Source organism: Elephas maximus, chromosome 8, assembly GCF_024166365.1.
Source record: "Elephas maximus indicus isolate mEleMax1 chromosome 8, mEleMax1 primary haplotype, whole genome shotgun sequence".
In the NCBI taxonomy this organism is placed as follows: Eukaryota; Metazoa; Chordata; class Mammalia; order Proboscidea; family Elephantidae; genus Elephas; species Elephas maximus.
The window spans coordinates 15,653,906-15,673,932 of NC_064826.1; the positions used below are offsets into that span (position 1 = coordinate 15,653,906).

Below are 20,027 nucleotides of genomic sequence, written 5' to 3' on the forward strand. Positions count from 1 at the left end.
TAGGAAACCCACACCCAAGTCAGCAGTCTAGCATGTGATAATAACACACTGTAACCAAGATAACACAGTCTGTCAAATAAAGACCTGGGCCCTTCTCTTGGACCAAAAAAAAAAAACAACCAATCTGTTGCCATCGAGTCAATTCCAAATCATAGCGACCCTATAGGACAGAGTAGAACTGCCCCATAAAGTTTTCAAGGAGCGGCTGGTGGACTTGAACTGCTGACCTTTTGGTTAGCAGTAGAACTTTTAACCACTGCGCCACCAGGAAGATCAGAAAGCAGCATTTATGGGAAATGAATGTGTCACAAGATCCACCGCTGGGAAAATGATGAGATTGTCTTCTGCTTGCCCACTCTGAGTTCCACCCTGGGGATTCCTCATAAATACCTGTCAAAAATTCTCTGTGGCTGCATCATGCTGTTTACAACATGGGTCAGGTGATCTTGAGCAGCGATCACTTCCGGGGGAGGGTCATACTTATTCACTGCCGAAACCTTGTCCAGAATTACAAGTGTAAAAAGAAACAAGTTTAATTTCTTAAAAGAAGACAAGGTTTAGGTTTTCTGTAATGAAATATTTCAAACATACAAGAGGGTTTTAGAAAATAATTTAAAATGTCCAGGAATGTCTAGGTCCTGTCTTCACATCAGTCTAAAATTCCTAAACATAAATCATGAGCCCCTTGATCCCCTGTTTCTTTATATTTCTTGGTTTAGGAGGGAAAAACACAAGAAACTGCTAAAGTCCACAGTTACTTTTAATATAAACTTCCAACTTTTAGTATGAGAAGAAAGAACAAAATTCATGGTTCTAAATTTCAGGGAGTTGATACCGCTGATTTTTTTCTCTTGCCAATTCACCAAGAACTATTCTCGTTATTTCAAATTCTGCAAAAACTTCCACCTCTTTGAGCATAGCTTTCTCCATTCAAGGATCTGGGCTCTTCCCTCATAACATACCGTTCCTTCATCCCCTTCTCTTTGTTACCCCTCTAAATACATCATCCTTATCTACCACACCTTTACTGAATACCTGGCTTTTCAATGTTATTCCCCTTGCAAAATGCTAAGGGAAAAGAGAAATCTAATAAGTGACTTTGAGCGTGAGAATAATAACAGACTTGCTAGTATCTGTAACTATTTTTAACTAAGATTTCAGAAAGGCATTTATGAGATGGGATTTCTGCCTCTAAAAAAAAAAAAATTTTTTTTTTTTTTTTTACATATTTATAGGTTTTCATCCCTGCTCTCAAATTTGCATCCAGTCTAAGAAAGTCCTCACTAGTGGAGATTTCAGCTGTCCTCAGTCCCTAAAACAAGACGACACAGCCACCTGAGGCAATGGGGCGGGGGTGCAGGTGCTTGCATTTCAGATCTAGTTACTCTGGGATTGTATGACCAGATGAGTTGTTATTTTAAAGAGCAAAATTAAGGATTTAAAATATCAGAGTAGTGGGTTATCCAAGTCTCTTTGGATTGTATGGCAGAATGACATTATAATACATTTTATTATTAGATGAATTTTGAAAGTGATACAAAATCATACACCTTCCAAATATAATAGTTATCCAAATAATCTACCGTAATGCTGCCAGCCCACAGAAATGGAGCAAGCATTGCTTCTGGTCCCCACCACCAGTCTCTTTACTTCACAGCAGAGCTTTCACTCATTCGTGTGGATGGTCAGCTCTGCAGAGGGCTCAGCTCATAAAGGGTTAAATGCAGAGATCCCAATGAGGACACATTCTCTAAATAAAAAACAAACTTACAGGTGGTTATGTGTCCCATTTATTTATGATATTAGTCCTGCATCAGGCAGCATGAGTTTTTTAACAAATTAATCCCTAAACATATGAAATGATGTGATTACATACCTTTTCTTCCACTTTAATCTTCTTGTGATCTAATTCGGTTAACCGTAGCAGCATAAAAATTATGAAGAGCCAGTAATCAGATTTTTCCTGATTAAAATATCAGGAAGATGATTCCATTACTTTCCTTTTCCCAAATAAACAAGCACCAGCATCCCAAGTTCATGAGCTTAGGTCTCCCACTTGCTACCCATTCTGTTCACGCACATGTGTCCGGTCTACACCTCTGGCATTGTTCAATCTCCAGTGGACAAGGACACTGGTCTACCATCTCTCGTACAGTCTGCAGTTCACAAATGACCAGGCAGAGCAGTTACACGGAGATTCAATTGCCAGGTTTACTCTCACTGACAGCAGTGCTGAAGCTTGTTAGTCAAGTAACAAGATCTTGTTTCCAAAGACCAAGTCAATTTAGGTGCTCCTTTGCCTAACCCTCTAATTGTATCCTAAGAGTTAGAGAAGGAAGGTAAACCTACTACCCTCACACTGCTTGATGTTCTTTATAAAAAGTACTTCTCGAAGAATGTGGAACAGAATTTCAAATTCTCAATGGAATCCAGACTTTCTGGAGCCACTGAGGCTGAATGAACCCCCAAAACTATTGCCCTGAGATAATCTTTAAACTTTAAAATGAAACTCTCCCCTGAAGTCGTCTTTGAACCAAAAAATAGTTAATTTTAATAAGTAAAGTATGTCTGCCTTGAGTATTTTGCTCTTTTAAAGAATTATCTATGTGAGATCACACTGACAACAGCAACTCGAAAGGTTAGATGAGAAGCTTAGGGGCCAGTGAGTTTAAGTAAATGGTGGTGAAACAATTTGGAGAAGGATGGTGAGAATGTCTGCACAACTCAAAGAATGTAGTAAATGCCACTAAGTTGTACATGTACAAATTGTTGAAATGGTGTATGACTGGGTATATTTTTATAAAAAAAAAAAAAGAAAAGAAAATATATTAAATTTATAAATGTACAAAAAAGTACTTCTCAAAGAATTTCAAGATAGTCCCCCACCATCCCGCCACCTGCTATAAATGATTTCTCACCTGAATTGGGTTTCTCAGAAGACTGAGAACTCTAAGGAGAGGTAGATCTTTAATGTATTCTATTTCACGCAGCTCAGCAATCTGTTTAATCAAAGAACCAGAATATTACCAACAAACTAAACTCACAAAGACAAAAGAAAGCACAATAGGAGACAGTGTGGACACTATTATTATTATTTTAACTGCTCTGCTGAACGTCCAGCTTTTCAATGAGAATCTTCTAAAGCTATGCAGGAACAAGGACATTATGGCACACCTCTTCAAGGAATGTTAACGGCCATGGCCACATTCCCCCGCCCCCCACTGGCTAGAGATCAGTAAGTAGATCCTCAACTCAACCATGTTTATTCTAAGGAATAAAATAACATGCACAGTCAGTATAAAAACAGTACCAAAAATGCATATATCAGCTTCCTAAACTAAACTCTAACTAAAGACAGGCAGTTTCATTTCATTTCCTACAGTTAGCATAATAACTACAATTTTATCTCAATAAAATTGGTATTGAACTTTTGCAAAAAGTTAACAACTTATTTTTCATTGATACTTCCCCCCAAATATTTCTGCATGCATCATAAAATCATTCCAGTAGCACAGCCACTGATAACTACTGAATTTTCCAACTGGAAAACACAACTAGGATGTAAACTATTCCCCAACCTTAATCAGAGGAAGAACATGTGCACCATGTTCAAAGGATGCCATTTTCAAAGACCTGCATATGTTAGTCTCGTTACAGTAATGTTATGCTATTATATACATCTTTTTCTATAAAATGACTAGACTCATCCATTAGACTGCCATTTGGATTAGCACTATGAAAAAAGGATCGATTTTTCTCTATTGCATTATTCAGGAAGGTAGAAAAGTAAACTTGGTTCACATTGCTCAGTCAGAGCTTTTGGACAATGAACTGATTTCCCTGCTATACCATTCTCGTTCTTGGAACTAATACAAACATGAGATGTTTTCCTCAATCATCGGGTCTCATAAACTAGGCCTGGCCACATGCACTTGTAGGCACTGCTGGTGAGAGGGATGTTGGTACATTTTTCTAAAGGGCCATCTGATGTTTTCAATATGCACAAGCCATGAACCAGCTATCCTACTTTAAGAAGTTTCTTCTAAAGACAGCATCAGGCATGCAAAAATGTAGATACAAGAATGGTCAGTCCAACACTGTTATGGACTGAATTGTGTTGCCCAAAAATATGTGTTGAATTCCTTGTCCCTGTACCTGTGGATGTGAGCTTGTTTGGAGACAGAGTCTCTCTTTTGTTGTATTAATGAGGCCATCCCAGTGTGGGGTGGGTCCTAATCCTAATCACTTCTGAGTTATAAAAAGAGCAGAACAGACACAGAGTCACACACTGGGGTGGACAGATGCCAAAGAATACCACGGACCTCACGGAGCTACCACCAGGAAGGACCTCCTCCTAGAGCCATGCCCTGAATTTGAACTTCTAGCTTCCCGACCTGTGAGAAAATAAACACCTATTCACTTTTGTTATAGCAGCACTAGGTAACTAAGACAAATGTTATTTGTAGAAGTAAAAAATTTCTATATTTGTAAAAACACCACCTCTGTGTGGTGAGGTGAGTCATGGTACAATCCCACCACAGGATCACTAAGCAGCACTTTTAGAAGATGATAGTATCTGTGGTGGTTGACAAAGAAGAATCTCTTTGACATGTTGCAAACGCCATGAATAGAATGATTATAGGCTATGTAAAAGTACACATTTCCCAGATGTCAGCTGGCATCAGCTGGTCTTTCTGGAGTCAAATGAAAGAGATCCAACTTCCTTCCCTACTCTTCTAAAAGTAAGATGAGCTGGAAAAAGGCAGAGGGGACAAGCATGGTGTCCTCTGGCTCCATGTTCCTACTTCTGCTGAGTGCCCTGCTATCCTGCCTGTGCCCTCTGTGGTGGGCTGAAAATGCCCCCTCCCCAAAGATTGCTGTTGTTGGGGGCCATCAAGTCAATTCCAACTCAGAGCAAACCCATGTGACAGAGTAGAACGGAGCTGCTGGGAGGGTTTAAACTGCCAACCTTTCAGTTAGCAGCCCAGCACTTAACCGTTGCACCACCAGGGCTCCTTCCCTCAAACATACCAAAAACCAAACCACTGCTGTCGAGTCGATTCTGACTCATAGCGACCCTATAGGACAGAGTAGAACTGCCACACAGAGTTTCCAAGGAGCGCCTGGCAGATTCGAACTTCCGACCTCTTGGTTTGCAGCCCTAGAACTTAACCACTATGCCACCAGGGTTTCCCCCTCAAAGATATCCACGTCCAAATCCCTTGAACCAATGAATATTACCATATATGGCAAAAGGGTGGCTATTACTTTAAATGGCAAAAGATGTGATTAAGTTAAGGACTTGCAATGGGAAGATTATCTTGTATTACCTGGGTGGACCCTAAATGCATCACAAGTATCCTTATAATCAGAAGACAGAAGGAGATATTACCACACAAAGGAAGTGAAGGCAATGTGAACATGGAGGCAGAGACTGGAGTGATGTGGCCATAACCCAAGGAATGCTGGCAGCCACAAGAGCTGGAAAAGGCAAGGAACAGATTCTCTCCTAGAGCTTCTAGGGGGAGCACAACCTTGCCTTGACTTCAACCCAATGAAATGAATTTTGGACTCTGGTCTTGAGAATTGTCAGAAAATAAATTTCTATTGTTTAAGCCACCAATTTTGAGGCAGTTTGTTACAGCAGCTATGGGAAACCCATAGCAGATCCCATTCCCATGCCTTTCTTCCTCAAATTTCACAGGCCCAAGACTATTTGCACAGTAGACTCTTACAGAAGTTAGAGGGGCAACAGCACCCTAACCAACCTATACTTACATGCTACCAGAAAGGTTATATCCTTAAAGGAACTTCAGCAGTCTGCTGCCAGGACTGTCACACCAGCCCTGTTGATCCAGATTTCAGTCTACCCTCTTCTCTAACCTCCTCACCTCTCTTCTCAGCTGGTGCCTTCCACCCCAGGAAGCCTTGGACTTCCCAGAAAGAGCAGTCTAATGAACTCTTTGTTTGCCATTTCCTTCCAGGAAATGGTGCTCTTCAAGCCTCGCCATCCACAACCTCATTCAATGAGTTAATATACGTAAAACGTTAGGCTCAATGTTTGCACACAGTAAGTACTCCATACTAGGTATTCAGATGAAAAATATTTTAAATCAAACTTTTATGCTCTGTGATTGCAAAGCTGAGATCTTTGATTTCAAAGGGACAGCAAAGTACATATAACTTGGACAAGCTCTCTTTTAATTAACATGTTCTGGAGACCAAGTGGCCTGTTGAAGTATTTTCCTAAAAAAGATATTTGCCTCCTTAGAAAAAATTGAATACAACCAGTTAAAAAAAATTTTTTTTCACTGCTACATATATATAGCCATGTATAGAAAGAGATCTAGAAAGCTGTTTTCAAACTGTGGGTCTATATCCATAGTGAACCCTGAAATCAATTTAATCAATCCAAACCAGCAGTTTTTAACTGGTAGTTTTTTTAGTGGGACAAAATGGAATAGAAAAATTATTGGAATGTATTTTTTGTGATATGGGTAAATGTTGTTTCAAGAAATTTGGGGTTCAGTTTTTTTGTTTGTTTTCTATGTACATATGCTTGCATGTGTGTAAGAAGCTGCAATGAAAAGTGTATTTCTTACTGTAGGATATAGCCAAAAAATGTTTGAAAGCACTGGTTGAGAATGATGTCTTCTTAAAATGTTAATGGTACAATGGCGTTTCAAGAGATTGTTACTCTCTGAGATCAGAAGAACTAGATGGTGCCCAGCTACCACCAACAACCATTCTGATCAGGGACACAATAGGTGTTCCAGGATAGAATGGGAGAAAAATGTAGAACAAACCTCAAACTCCTTAAAAAAGGCCAGACTTACTGAACAGTAGAGACTAGAGGATCCCCAGAGACTATCACCCTGGGACACCCTTTAAACTTGCAACTGAATCCACTCCCAGAGATCACCTTTCAGCCAAATAATAGATTGGCTCATAAAATAAACAATATCATCCATGAGTATTGTGCTCCTTTAAATAATCACTAATATGAGACCAAACGGTCAATATTTACCATAAAGCAAAGATGAGAAGGTAAGGCGGGAGGGGAGGAAACAGAGAAGCTAGATTAATGGAAATAGAACAACCAAAGTAGAAATGATGAGAACACTGATGCACTGTGGGAAATGTAACCAGTGCCACTGCAAAATATGTATAGGAATTATTAAAAGGGAGCTTAATTTGCTGTGTAAATGTTCACCAAAAATATAATTAAAAAAAAAGATTGTTACTTTCTTGTTTACACTTTCTGTATTATTTAACTTTTCTGCAGGCCTATATTTTTTCTCTCTATATAGGTTAAAAACAAAGCTAAAAAATTTCCAAATATCCTGAAGGACTTCACTTGAAATAGTATGAATACAATTTGTAATGTATAGAAATACAACTTCATCACAGCTATAGCCATAATCATAAATGAAAAAGGAAACAAAACTAGATGCCCAAGAGTTTCAGAGTAGCATATGATTAATAATAAGAACAGAGAAACTCTTCTTTGAGGGAAACCACCCAAAACAGTTAGAACTGACTTACCAATGCATCACCAGGTAGGTTATTGGGCTGCTTTACCTGGCCCCTCCTAGTGTGAGTTCTTTATTTCTCTCACTTTCTCTTTGGTGGCTTGTATAGGAATTCGTTTCTGTTCTACCTTATTTGGCATTCGCTTTCCGGCACACATTGCTGACTCTACTCACCGCTTTGCAAGAATATATAATCTAGGCTAAAATCCATGCTTTCTTGCCTTTATCTTTAATTTAGGGTACATCCATTCTATTAAGCAGTTCAAACCCACCAGCCGCTCTGTGGGAGAAAGATAGCGGCAGTCTGCTCCCATAAATATTTACGCCTCGGAAACCCTATACGGCAGCTCTACTCTGTGCTATATGGTCACTATGAGCCAGAATCCACTGGATGGCAAAGGGTTTTGACATTCTATAAGGGGTTTGAACAATTATCGAACTGTGTGGCTAGAGACCATCTCTTTTAAAAAGGGTGCTCTATCTATGTCACAAGTTAAGGGGCAGTTCTACTCTGTCCTATAGGGTCGCTGTGAGTCAGAATCGACTCGACAGCACTGGGTACTGGGTATGCCACAAGTGATCTAGGTCAGAAGCCTTGAATTCTAAGAAAATGCAGCTTTAATTAGTAAGCTTTAGAAGTTTAAAGAAATGCAAATGACTGGCCAAGAGAGGGTTTGAAAAGTTACTTAAAGAGGAAACAGCTAGGTCCTCAGCGGCCCTGTACCAAGAGAACCACGAGCAGGACAAAGACCAACAGTGGATTTTCATGCTGGCCCGGCACATGTGCTCATCAGTATTATTCCTTTCTTTTACTTTGCCATGGGTTTTAGAAAAATTATAAACCATAAACCAATCTCGCCTGTGATCACAGAAGCACCCACCCTAAGTAAAATATCCCTAAAACCAACCTACCGGATATTAAAATAAAATGCTACAACTAAAGTAGGGATTATTCCAGCCTTCCAGGAAGACCGAAAACTAGTAAATTTGTAAACATAAAGCTTCATAACATGAGAAGAAAGAGCAACAACATGACCATCTCAATGGAAACAGGGAAGGATTTGATAAAATCCAACACGCATGGCTGATGAACAAGAAAAACAAATCTGAGTAAAGCAGCAATAGAAGAATACATCCTCAACATAATAATCTTTCTATATCCTCCTTAAAGATTAGGCTAAACATTTAGACGGCTCTACATTAAAATCAGTAAAAGGCCAAGAGTGTCCACCACCATGTTTATTACTTACAATTCTTTTGAAACCTTTAGCCAAAGAAAAAAGACATGAAGTAGAAATGAGAAACATAAGTACAGAAATAGGACATAAAATTATCATTCTTAGTCAGTGAGATGATTATCTCTTAGAAAATTCAGAAAAACACCTAGAACTTAAAAAAAATTAATTATTGTGATCATATACAAAACGTGTGTACAAATGTAAATATGTATACGTACATGTGTTTGTACACACACGCACAGGCGCACACACCAATACAACAACACTCAGAGTAAATCCTTGGAAAGGATGCCATCAACAAAATCAACTAGAATTTTTAAAATCTAAAAATATTAATAAAAATTTGCAGGGTTTATATCAAGTAAATTATAAAACTTTATCATGAGACACAAAGAATAAGAGGAAATAAATAATAAATTGAGAAGCTGGTTATATTCCTAATTTAAAAAAAGGAAATGTTTACAAGACATCAAATCTTCTTAAATCAACAGCTGGTTTTAATGAAATTCCAATCCAAATCTCAGTGGGGCTTTTTGGGCAACATGACAAGGTAATTTTAAAGTTCAAAGGGAAAATTAAACTGACAGATATCAATGAAATTTTCAAAAGAATTAGCCTTAAGATGGGGGGAACTTATCTTACCAGTTATTAAAATTTTTTCACAAAAATAAAGTAGGAGTAGTGGTGGTGGTGGGTAATGATAAATGCATTACTAGAATAAGAATCAACAAATGGGTCAGTGGGACAGAATAAACAGCCCAGAAACAGGTCTTGGTAGAAATTAGAACAGTGTATATAATACAATTAACCACAAATCAGGGAGAAAATTTACATTAATCAATAGAATCATTGGTTAAGTGAGATAATGAATGGGAATTATTTAGCACAATAATGAGCATATAAACCCCATTGCTTTCGAGGCGATTCTCACCCATAGCGACACTATAGGACAGACTAGAACTGCCTCATAGTGTTTTCAAGGTGCACCTAGTGGATTCAAACTGCCGACCTTTGGGTTAGCAGCCGTAGCACTTAACCACTACACCACCAGGGTTTTCACTGAGCATATAAAAACCCATTGTTGTTGAGTCGATTCCAACTCATAGCGACCCTATAGGACAGAATAGAACTGCCCCACGGGGTTTCCAAGGAGTGCCTGTTGGATTAGAGCTGCCGACCTTTAGGTAGCAGCCAGAGTTCTTAACCACTATGCCACCAGAGCATATAGGTTCTCAATAAATGCTAGCTGTTATCATCATATTATGATTAGATATCAGAAGACATTAATTTAAATGTGTTTCAATTATACCCAAAAATAAATTATGGATTAATAATTGAAGATAATAAAAAAGCCAGAAAAAAAAAAGTTCAACTGAATACCTACTAGATTTCAGAAAATAAAAGGACCAAATAAAAAGGAATAAAGGAAGACACAAAGAGCACAAAGGAAAATATCAATATACTTGATAAATTCTTTTAATATGTATATCAAAATACCGTAAGCATCACAAAAAGCAAAAGAACAATTGTAATAAAATAAATAATAGGCAAAGGGTATGAATAGATCATTTTTTTTTAATGGAAAACAAATGGCTAATAAACACCAGAGAAAAATGTTCAGACTCACTGATAATTCAAAAAATGGGCATATAAAATAAGATACAAAAAAAAAAAAAAACCTGTTCTCTCCCAGGTTGACATAGCTTTAAAAAGGTCTTTGCTGACAAAGGTGCAGTGAGATGTACCTGTAATAAGTTATTCTAACTTCCTACACTGCTGGTGAGAGTATTTGGAAAGAAGCTTCATCAAATATATATCAAGTGCCTTAAAAATGCTCCGACCCACTTAAAGATTTACATACAAGAATGTACACCACAACATTCCTTATAATAGCTAAAATTGTAAACACAACAAATTCCAATAATAAGTGAATGACTCAATAAATTCTGACATACCCATTCAATGGTATATTTTACAACTATTAAATCAAGTTTTCAAAATATGGGAATTAGATGCCTCCCTTACGCTACCCACAAAAACAAACCCCAGATGGATTAAAGATTAAACATCAAAAAACAAAACCTGAAATTATCATGAGAAAGTATATGCCAACTTTGGAATATAGAGAAATTTCTTAAATAAAGCTCACAAAGTAGAAATTATAAAAGACCATATTTAAGTATAACTTTTAAATTCCACTTCTCTGTTCCCCAGATGCACTGTGGCACTTAGTAAGGATTGCCTTCTAAGAGGAGTCAATGGGTGGCACAAAGGGTTAATGCTATCAGCTGCTAACTAAAAGATTAGACGTTCAAGTCCACCCAGAAGAACCTCGGAAGAAAGGCCTGGTGATCTGCTTCTGCAAAATCAGTCATTGAAAACCCTTTGGAGCACAGTTCCACTCTGACACAAATGGGGTTGCCATGAGTGGGAATCAACTTGATGGCGAATGGTAAGAGGTAAAGCTTCCACAGCCATTGTTGGCCTACCATCATAGACAACTGGCACAGGACTGCCCACACAGGTGTGTTGGGATGGGATGTCTGCCTCGAAATTTTAGGGCAAGCTGGACATCCAAAATGGCGAGGGTCCTGGATCACAGTATACGGAGGTTAGAAGGTGCCACCATCACCCAGTCATCCGAACTGGAAACCTGGAGGTCTTCTTCAGCTCCATCTTCTTTCTCATCCACCACCTCCACTCTGTCCTATTAATTCTACCTTAGACATCTCCCTGGGGTCCATCTTTCTCCTCCTTCCCCACTACCTTTGCCTTATCTTAGGCCGTTGTCATCTCTCAGCTGACCCACTTCCTCTGATCTCCACCCTGTCTTCTCTCTCAACCCAGCAGGAAAACACTCAAACCAAAATACCAATAGGTAATCATTCTTGAATCCTATCACGTATACGTTGAACACCAATCAAGCACTTGATGGGAGACAGGCCAATCTGGGTACTACTGAGGGCTCCTGGGAGTCATGCATTCATTCAACAAGTATTCTTAAATCCCATTTATGAGCTGGGCAGTGCACAAAGTGAACAAGATGAAGGCCCTGAAGCTTACAAAGCTAACATTCTAGCAGGAAAGACAGCGTACTCTTAATGATGCAAAAATATAACGTGTGATATGATATAATCTCAGGTAGTAGTTAAGTGCTAATGAAAAATAAAGCACGTGAAAGGATAAGGAAACAGGGAGGGGTTCTGGAGAAAGCACTCGGAGGTCAGGTGGGCATAGAGGCCTCCCTAGAGGGTCTGCAGAGAAACTTGAATGAAATGAAGGAGAGACACGTGTGTTGGAAATTTGGGGAAAAGCTTCTAGCAGAAAGGCCACAAGGCAGAAAGCTCCTGATTGGAATCAGCTTTGGTCTATTCAAGGATTGTCTTAGTTATCTAGTGCTGCTATAACAGAAATACCACAAGTAGATGGTTTTAACAAATAGAAATTTATTCTCTCATAGTTTAGGAAGTTAGAAGTTTGAATTCAGGGCGCCAGCTCCAGGGAAAAGCTTTCTCTCTCTGTCGGCTCTCAGGGAAAGTCCTTGTCATCAATCTTCCCCTGGTCTAGAATCTTGTCAGCACAGGGACCCTGGGTCCAAAGGACACACTCTGCTTCTGGCTCTTCTTGCTTGGTGGTAATGATATCCCTCTCCTCTCTGCTCACTTCTCTCTTTTATATCTCAAGAGATTGACTCAAGATACAACTTAATCCTGTAGCTTGAGTCCTGCCTCATTAACATAACCACCTCTAATCCTGCCTCATCAACATCATAGAGGTTAGGATTTATAACACAGAGGATAATTACATCAGATCACGAAATGGAGGACAACCACACAACACTAGGAACCATGGCCTAGCCAAGTTAACACACATTTCTGGGGACACAATTCAATCCATAACAAGGATCAAAAGAAAAGTACCCACAATTTGGCATTGCACCTCCCCCCACCCAACTGCTAGAGGGAAACTCTGAGTGGTGCAAATGGCTATCATGGTTGGCTACTAACTGAAAGGTTGGAGGTCCCAGTCCACCCAGAGGCATCTCGGGAGAAAGGCCTGGCAATCTACTTGTGAAAACTCAGTGGTTGAAAACCCCATGGAGCTCAGTTCTACTCTGACACCCAGGGGGGCAGCATGGGTCAGAGCCCACTGTACCGTAACTGGTAACTGCTAGAGACAGCTCTGCAAAGGAGCACTTCTCCCCACCAGCTGCCCCAGGAGGGCTGGTGTCCAACTCCAGTCCTGTGAAGTGGCCGTCAGAGGCCCTCTGTCCTTCAGTGCTGGCCGAACCCAATCGTCTGGCTGAGGCACAAGGGTCAGCAGCCTGCACTGTCATCAGTGATCAAGTGCTAAGTCAAGGAGACAACTGGCCACTCCATCACTATGGAGCCAGGTCACCATGAAGTAGGGTAAAGTGATGAGGCAGCATCAGGAGCTGGCCTCAAAGTGTCCACCCGTCAGCTTTCTCTGCACAGCCAGGGCGATCCAGAGAGAGCAGCTATTGTGGCCCCTTTGCTCTCTTGGGGACGATCAGACCTTCTACATGCACAGGACCCACAAGCCTCCAAAGGGGCCTCCTTCCTGCCTGCATTCCATGGCAGGGTCCGTTTGTCAGTGAACAGGGACTGATTTCAGAAGGAGGGCTGATCAGCCCAGCATCTCCCGTCCTCAGTCTGGCCACCTCCGCACCCTGCTGTGAGCCCTTGGAGGCCCCAGGCAGCCCAAGGGATCATCTAGCCTAAGCCTTCTCCTTACAGGTCAACAAACTTAAACCCAAAGAGAAAGCAAGCTCACACAGAAGCCAGATTGTGTTCAATTCCCCCCAAATCCCTTTTGCTCACATATACAAAGAGAAGTTGGAACCATGATCCAATGAAGATGGGGGTAATGCCCTCACATTGCTTGTAGACAGCTAAAAACAAGTACATAATACTGATAAAAGTGTGACCCATAAAACGGCATGCCTCACGGCGAATTAATCATGAGAACCAATAGCTATCTTATGTTTCTTTTATTTTTATTTATTTATTTTTTATCCCACTGGCCATTTCTGCTTGCTTGTCCAACCTCCCCTTAAAGCCTCTTCTAATCTTTGCTTATCCCTCTTTACCCTATAAAAGAAAAGCCTTTTTCTGTTTGATTCTGAGAGGCTGCTGCTTTCTGAGTTACAAACATTCTCTCTGTTGCAGTCATCTTTCTTTCTGAAAAAGCCTCTCTCTAAGTCCAGGTTTGTTTTTATCTGACAATGGAGAAACATCTATTCACCAGAATTTTTTTTTTTTTAATTGTGCTTTAGGTGAAAGTTTACAGCTCAAGTTAACGTCTCATCCAAAAAATTTATACACACATTGTTTTGTGACATTAGTTGCAAACACTACAATGTGACACCACACTCCCCCTTTCCATCCCAGAGTTCTTGTGTTCATTCAACCAGTTCTTGTCCTGTCCTGCCTTCTCATCCTGCCTCTGGACAGGAGCTGCCCATTTGGTCTCCTGTATCTGACTGCACTAAGAAGTATACTCCTTACCAGTATTACCTTTTATTTTATAGTCCAGTCTAACCTGTCTGAAGACTGGGCTTTGGAAATGGTTTTAGTTCTGGGTTAACAGAGCATCTGGGGGCCATAGTTTCAGGGATTCCTCCAGTCTCTGTCAGACCATTAAGTCTGGTCTTTTTACGTGAATTTGAGTTCTGCACCGTACTTTTCTCCTGCTTGGTTCGGGGCTCTCTGTTGTGTTCCCTTGCCAGGGTGGTCATTGGTGGTAGCTGGGCACTATCTAGTTCTTCTGGTCTCAGGCTGATGGAGTCTCTGGTTTAAGTGGACCTTCTGTCTCTTGAGCTGATATTTTCCTTGTGTCTTTGGTGTTCTTCATTTCCTTTGCTCCAAGTGGGTTGGGACCAATTGATGCATCTTTGATGGCCACTTGCAAGCTTTTAAGACCCCCAGACACCACTCACCAAAGTGGGATGCAGAACATTTTCTTAATAAACTTTATTATGCCAATTGACCTAGATGTCCCCCAAAACTATGATCTCCAGGCCCCAGCCCCTGCTACTCTGTTCCTCAGTGTTTGGATATGTTCAGGAAACTTCTTAGCTTTTGCTTTGGTCCAGTTGTGCTGACTTCCCCTGTATTCCCTTCACCGAAGGTTGTTTCTTTTAAATGGTAAATTTTTCCATCCCTGACACTTGGTATTCTCAGTTGTCCTGGAGAAATCTCTGAGGAGCTCTTTGGATGGCTCAAAGAATATTTCAGAGTACTGTTGGCTGCTCCCCAACCTGCCCAGTGGGGAGCCAGGGAATTATGTTATTGTTATGGGCCCAATTGTTGACAAAGGATTCCCCCTTTGGGAGACGTGGCCACTTTTTTTTTTTTTTTAAAGGAATCTTTTTAACATTTGAAAATGATAAACTCCTTTTTTCACTTAATGATACCCCTTTTTTCTTCAAGCTTTTCAAATGTAATTTGAAAAGTCTCTTGAAATGGAAGATAACAATACACTACTGGTGAGGTGTTTCCAGAACTGTGCTGTCTAGTAGAGTAGCTATTAGTCACATGTGGCTACTTAGCACTTGTTTCTGTATGTGAGCAAAAGGGATTTTGGGGGTAACTGAACACAACTGAAATGTGGCTAGAAGGAATTGAGGTGTGTTATAAGTGGAAAATAGGCACCAAAAAAAAAAAAAAAAAACACCGCTGAATCAATCATGGCTCATAGCAATACTATAGGACAGTGTAGACTGCCCCCATAGAGTTTCCAAGACTAATCTTTACAGAAGCAGTCTGCCACATCTTTCTCCCACAGATTAACTGGTGGGTTAGAACCACTGACCTTTAGGTCACTGCGCCACCAGGGCTCCTTGAAACAAACACCAGATTTCAAAAACTTAGTACGAAACAAAAGAATGTAAAATATCTCATCAGCAATTTTTTACGTAGATTACATGTTGAAATGATAATATTCTGGATATGGTGAGTTAAATAAAATATATTATTAAAATTAGTATCAACTTTGTTTTTATTTTTTTATTTCAGCTACTACAAAATTTAAAATTACATACGCAGATGTGCGGCTCTTTTTACAGCTCTCATTATATTTCTATGGGTCAACACTGTTCTAGAGCATTACACCACACACTCTTCTGAAGAGAGGATTGGAATTTTATATACTGTATTACCCTGCAGAGGTTAGGAACACTGAGTCTGAAGGTAAACCATGCTATATTTGAATCTTTGCTCTACTATCTGCTAGATTATATAAACCTTGAGTAAATTACTTAAACTCTGTGCCCTGGTTTCTTCATCTGTAAAACAGTGATAATGATACAGTTACAAAGGAGATTAAGGATCCCTGGGGGCATAGTGGTTAAGAGCTTGGTGGCTAACCAAAAAGTCAGCAGTTCGAATCCACCAGTTTGAATCCTTGGAAACCCTATGGGGCAGTTCTATGAATCAGAATCAACTTGACAGCAGTGGGTTTGGTTTTGGTTTTAATGGGGATTAAACGAGACATTAATATGGAAAGTGCCTAGAAAAGCCTACCTCTGGATTATTTTATTACCGTAATTGTTATTATTACCATTGCTTGTTTTCCCAAATCCTGAGATATGTTGAATTTGGATTTAATGAATGCACTCCACTTTTCTAACACTACCTGTATATACCAGTTAATACGGTTATTATTAAAATTTACGCACCAACCACTAAGGCCAAAGATTAAGAAATAGAAGATTTTTATCAGCTGCTGCAGTCTGAAATTGATTGATCATGCAATCAGGATGCACTGATAATTACTGGAGATTGGAATGTGAAAAAAACAAAGAAGGATCAGTAGTTGGAAAATATGGCCTTGGTGATAGAAACAATAGAATGATAGAATTTTGCAAGACCAACGACTTCTTTGTTGTAAATACCTTCTTTCACCAACATAAATGGTGACTATACACATGGACCTCACCAGATGGAACACACGGGAATCAAATTGACTACATCTGTGGAAAGAAACAGTGGAAAAGCTCAATATCATCAGTCAGAACAAGGCCAGGGGCTGACTATGGAACAGACCATCAGTTGCTCATATGCAAGTTCAAGCTGAAACTGCAGAAAATCAGAGCAAGTCCACGAGAGCCAAAATATGACCTTGAGTATATCCCCCCTGAATTTAGAGACCATCTCAACAATAGATTTGATGCATTGAACACCAGTGACCAAAGACCAGACGAGTTGTGGAATGACATCAAGGACACCATACATGAAGAAAGCAAGAGGTCACTGAAAAGACAGGAAAGAAAGAAAAGACCAAGACGGATGTCAGAGGAGACTCTGAAACTTGCTCACAAATGTCGACCAGCTAAAGCAAAAGGAAAAAATGATGAAGTAAAAGAACTGAATGGAAGAATTCAAAGGGCAGCTCGAGAAGACAAAGTATCATAACAACATGTGCAAAGAGCTGGAGATAGAAAACCAAAAGGGAAGAACACGTGCAGCGTTTCTCAAACTGAAAGAACTGAGGAAAAAATTCAAGCCTCGAGTTGAAATAGTGAAGGAGTCTATGGAGAAAATATTAAATGATGCAGGAAGCATCAAAAGAAGATGGAAGGAATACACAGAATCATTATACCAAAAAGAATTAGTCGATGTTCAGCCATTTCAAGAGGTAGCACATGATCAGGAATCGATGGTACTGAAGGAAGAAGTCCAAGCTGCTCTGAAGGCATTGGCGAAAAACAAGCCTCCAGGGATTGATGGAATATCAATCGAGATGTTTCAACAAACAGGCAGCACTGGAAGTGCTCACTCGTCTATGCCAAGATATATGGAAGACAGCTTTCTGTCCAACTGACTGGAAGAGATCCATATTTATGCCTATTCTCAAGAAAGACAATCCAATCGAATGCAGAAATTATCGAACAATATCATTAATATCACACGCAAGCAAAATTTTGCTGAAGATCATTCAAGAACGGCTGCAGCAGTATGTCAACACGGAACTGCCAGAAATTCAGGCCAGTTTCAGAAGAGGACGTGAAACCAGGGATATAATTGCTGATGTCAGATGGATCCTGGCTGGAAGCAGAGAATACCAGAAGGATGTTTACCTGTGTTTTATTGACTATGCAAAGGCATTTGACTGTCTGGGTCGTAACAAATTATGGATAACATTGCAAAGAATGGGAATTCTAGAACATTTGATTGTGCTCATGAGGAACCTTTACATAGATCAAGAGGCAGTTGTTCATACAGAACAAGGGCATACTGATTGGTTTAAAGTCAGGAAAGGTGTGCATCAGGGTTGTATCCTTTCACCATACCTGTTCAATCTGTATGCTGAGCAAATAATCTGAGAAGCTGGACTATATGAAGAAGAATGGGGCAATAGGATTGGAGGAAGACTCATTAACAATCTACCTTATGCAGATGACACAACCTTGCTTGCTGAAAGTGAAGAGGACTTGAAGCACTTACTGATGAAGATCAGAGACCACAGCCCTCAGTATGGATTGCACCTCAACATAAAGAAAACAAAAATCCTCACAACTGGACCAATAAGCAACATCATGATAAACAGAAAAAAGATTGAAGGTATCAAGGATTTCATTTTACTTGGATCCACAATCAACAGCCATGGAAGCAGCAGTCAAGTAATCAAACAATGCATTGCATTGGGTAAATCTGCTGCATAGGACCTCTTTAAAGTGTTGAAAAGCAAAGATGTCACTTTGAAGACTAAGGTGCACCTGACCCAAGCCATGGTATTTTCAATCGCATCATATGCATGTGAAAGCTGGACAACGAATAAGGAAGATCGAAGAAGAATTGACACCTTTGAATTGTGGTGTTGGCGAAGAATATTGAAAATACCATGGACTGCCAAAAGAACGAACAAATGTGTCTTGGAAGAAGTGCAACCAGAATGCTCCTTAGAAGCAAGGATAGCAAGACTGCATCTTACATACTTTGGACGTGTTGTCAGGAGGATCAGTCCCTGGAGAAGGACATCATGCTTGGCAAAGTACGTGGTCAGCAGAAAAGAGGAGGACCCACAAGAAGGTGGATTGACACAGTGGCTACAACAATGAGCTAGCTCAAGCATAGCAACAATTGTAAGGATGGCGGAGGACTAGGTAGTGTCTCGTTCTGCTGTGCACAGGGTAGCTGTGAGTCGGAACTGACTCAACAGCACCTAACAACAACAACAACCTGTATATACGTCAGAACCATTTTACGTAGGAGATTTCTACAAATCAGTCTACAATAACAATCACATGAAAAGGACACTAAAACCATATGAAACAGACACGGTACTGACTTCTCAAGACGTAGCGCAATGAACAATGTGGTCCATTAGAATTAATGAACTTTAGAAGTTGCCAAAACAATTTAATACTCAAATCAAGTGAGAATGAGGATGAACATTTCGTCTGTGATTGAAAATGACTTATTCCCATATCTAACAGCAGACTTTTTGTAATTTTTAGAAACCTAACAAACACAATAGAACTGAGAAGCCCCATCACAGCTGAACAAAGAACAGCCTCCACAGTACTACATCGGGCTCCAGGCCCTGCCCCCTTCAGCATCAGCCCAACTCCGAATTTTCAAGAAGAAGTACACATTCGACTTCCTTATAAATATTTCAAAAAATGTGATAAAGTACTCCTATGAATAAAATCACTCCTTATTGCATAAGAAGTAAATTATAGGTACCAACTTAATATACCATGATTAGAAACACAAATGCTTTATTTATGGTGGTGGGAAAGGTAGCACTAAATGTGGGTGAAGTTCACAGAGCTTGAATAATGTAACTGATGCCACTAAGTTGTACACAAGAAAAAGGATGCTATGTTATGTATAATTTTGCAACAACAAACTATATATATATGTGTATACATGTATATATGTGTGTATGTGTGTGTATATATATTATATATATACATATATGGAAACCCTGGTTGTATAGTAGTTAAGTACTATGGCTGCGAACCAAAAGGTCAGCAGTTTGAATCTACCAGGCGCTCCTTGGACACTCTATGGGGCAGTTCTACTCTGTCCTATGGGGTCACTGTGAGCTGGAATTGACTTGACAGCAACAGGTTTATATATACATACATATACATATATATATATACATATAAAATAAAACAAATAGGGGCTACAGATGCCACTACTTCTTAGACATAACCAATCACCTCACAGGATTAGTTTTCTTGGTTTGAGTAATAGTCCCATGGGACAACTCAGTCTATCGGCGT

General features: G+C 39.8%; 1 protein-coding gene across 1 annotated transcript in view; it reads right to left on the bottom strand.

Moving 5' to 3' along the window:
- The window catches only part of LRGUK (leucine rich repeats and guanylate kinase domain containing), a 133,646-nt gene that overhangs the window by 74,034 nt on the left and 39,585 nt on the right, over positions 1-20,027 (bottom strand). The window contains exons 8-10 of the mRNA XM_049894621.1: positions 2,919-2,999; positions 1,877-1,963; positions 391-497 (exon numbers count right to left, since the gene is read on the bottom strand). Of these exons, the coding sequence (XP_049750578.1) occupies positions 391-497; positions 1,877-1,963; positions 2,919-2,999 (275 nt within the window). The remainder of the gene's footprint in view (positions 1-390; positions 498-1,876; positions 1,964-2,918; positions 3,000-20,027) is intronic.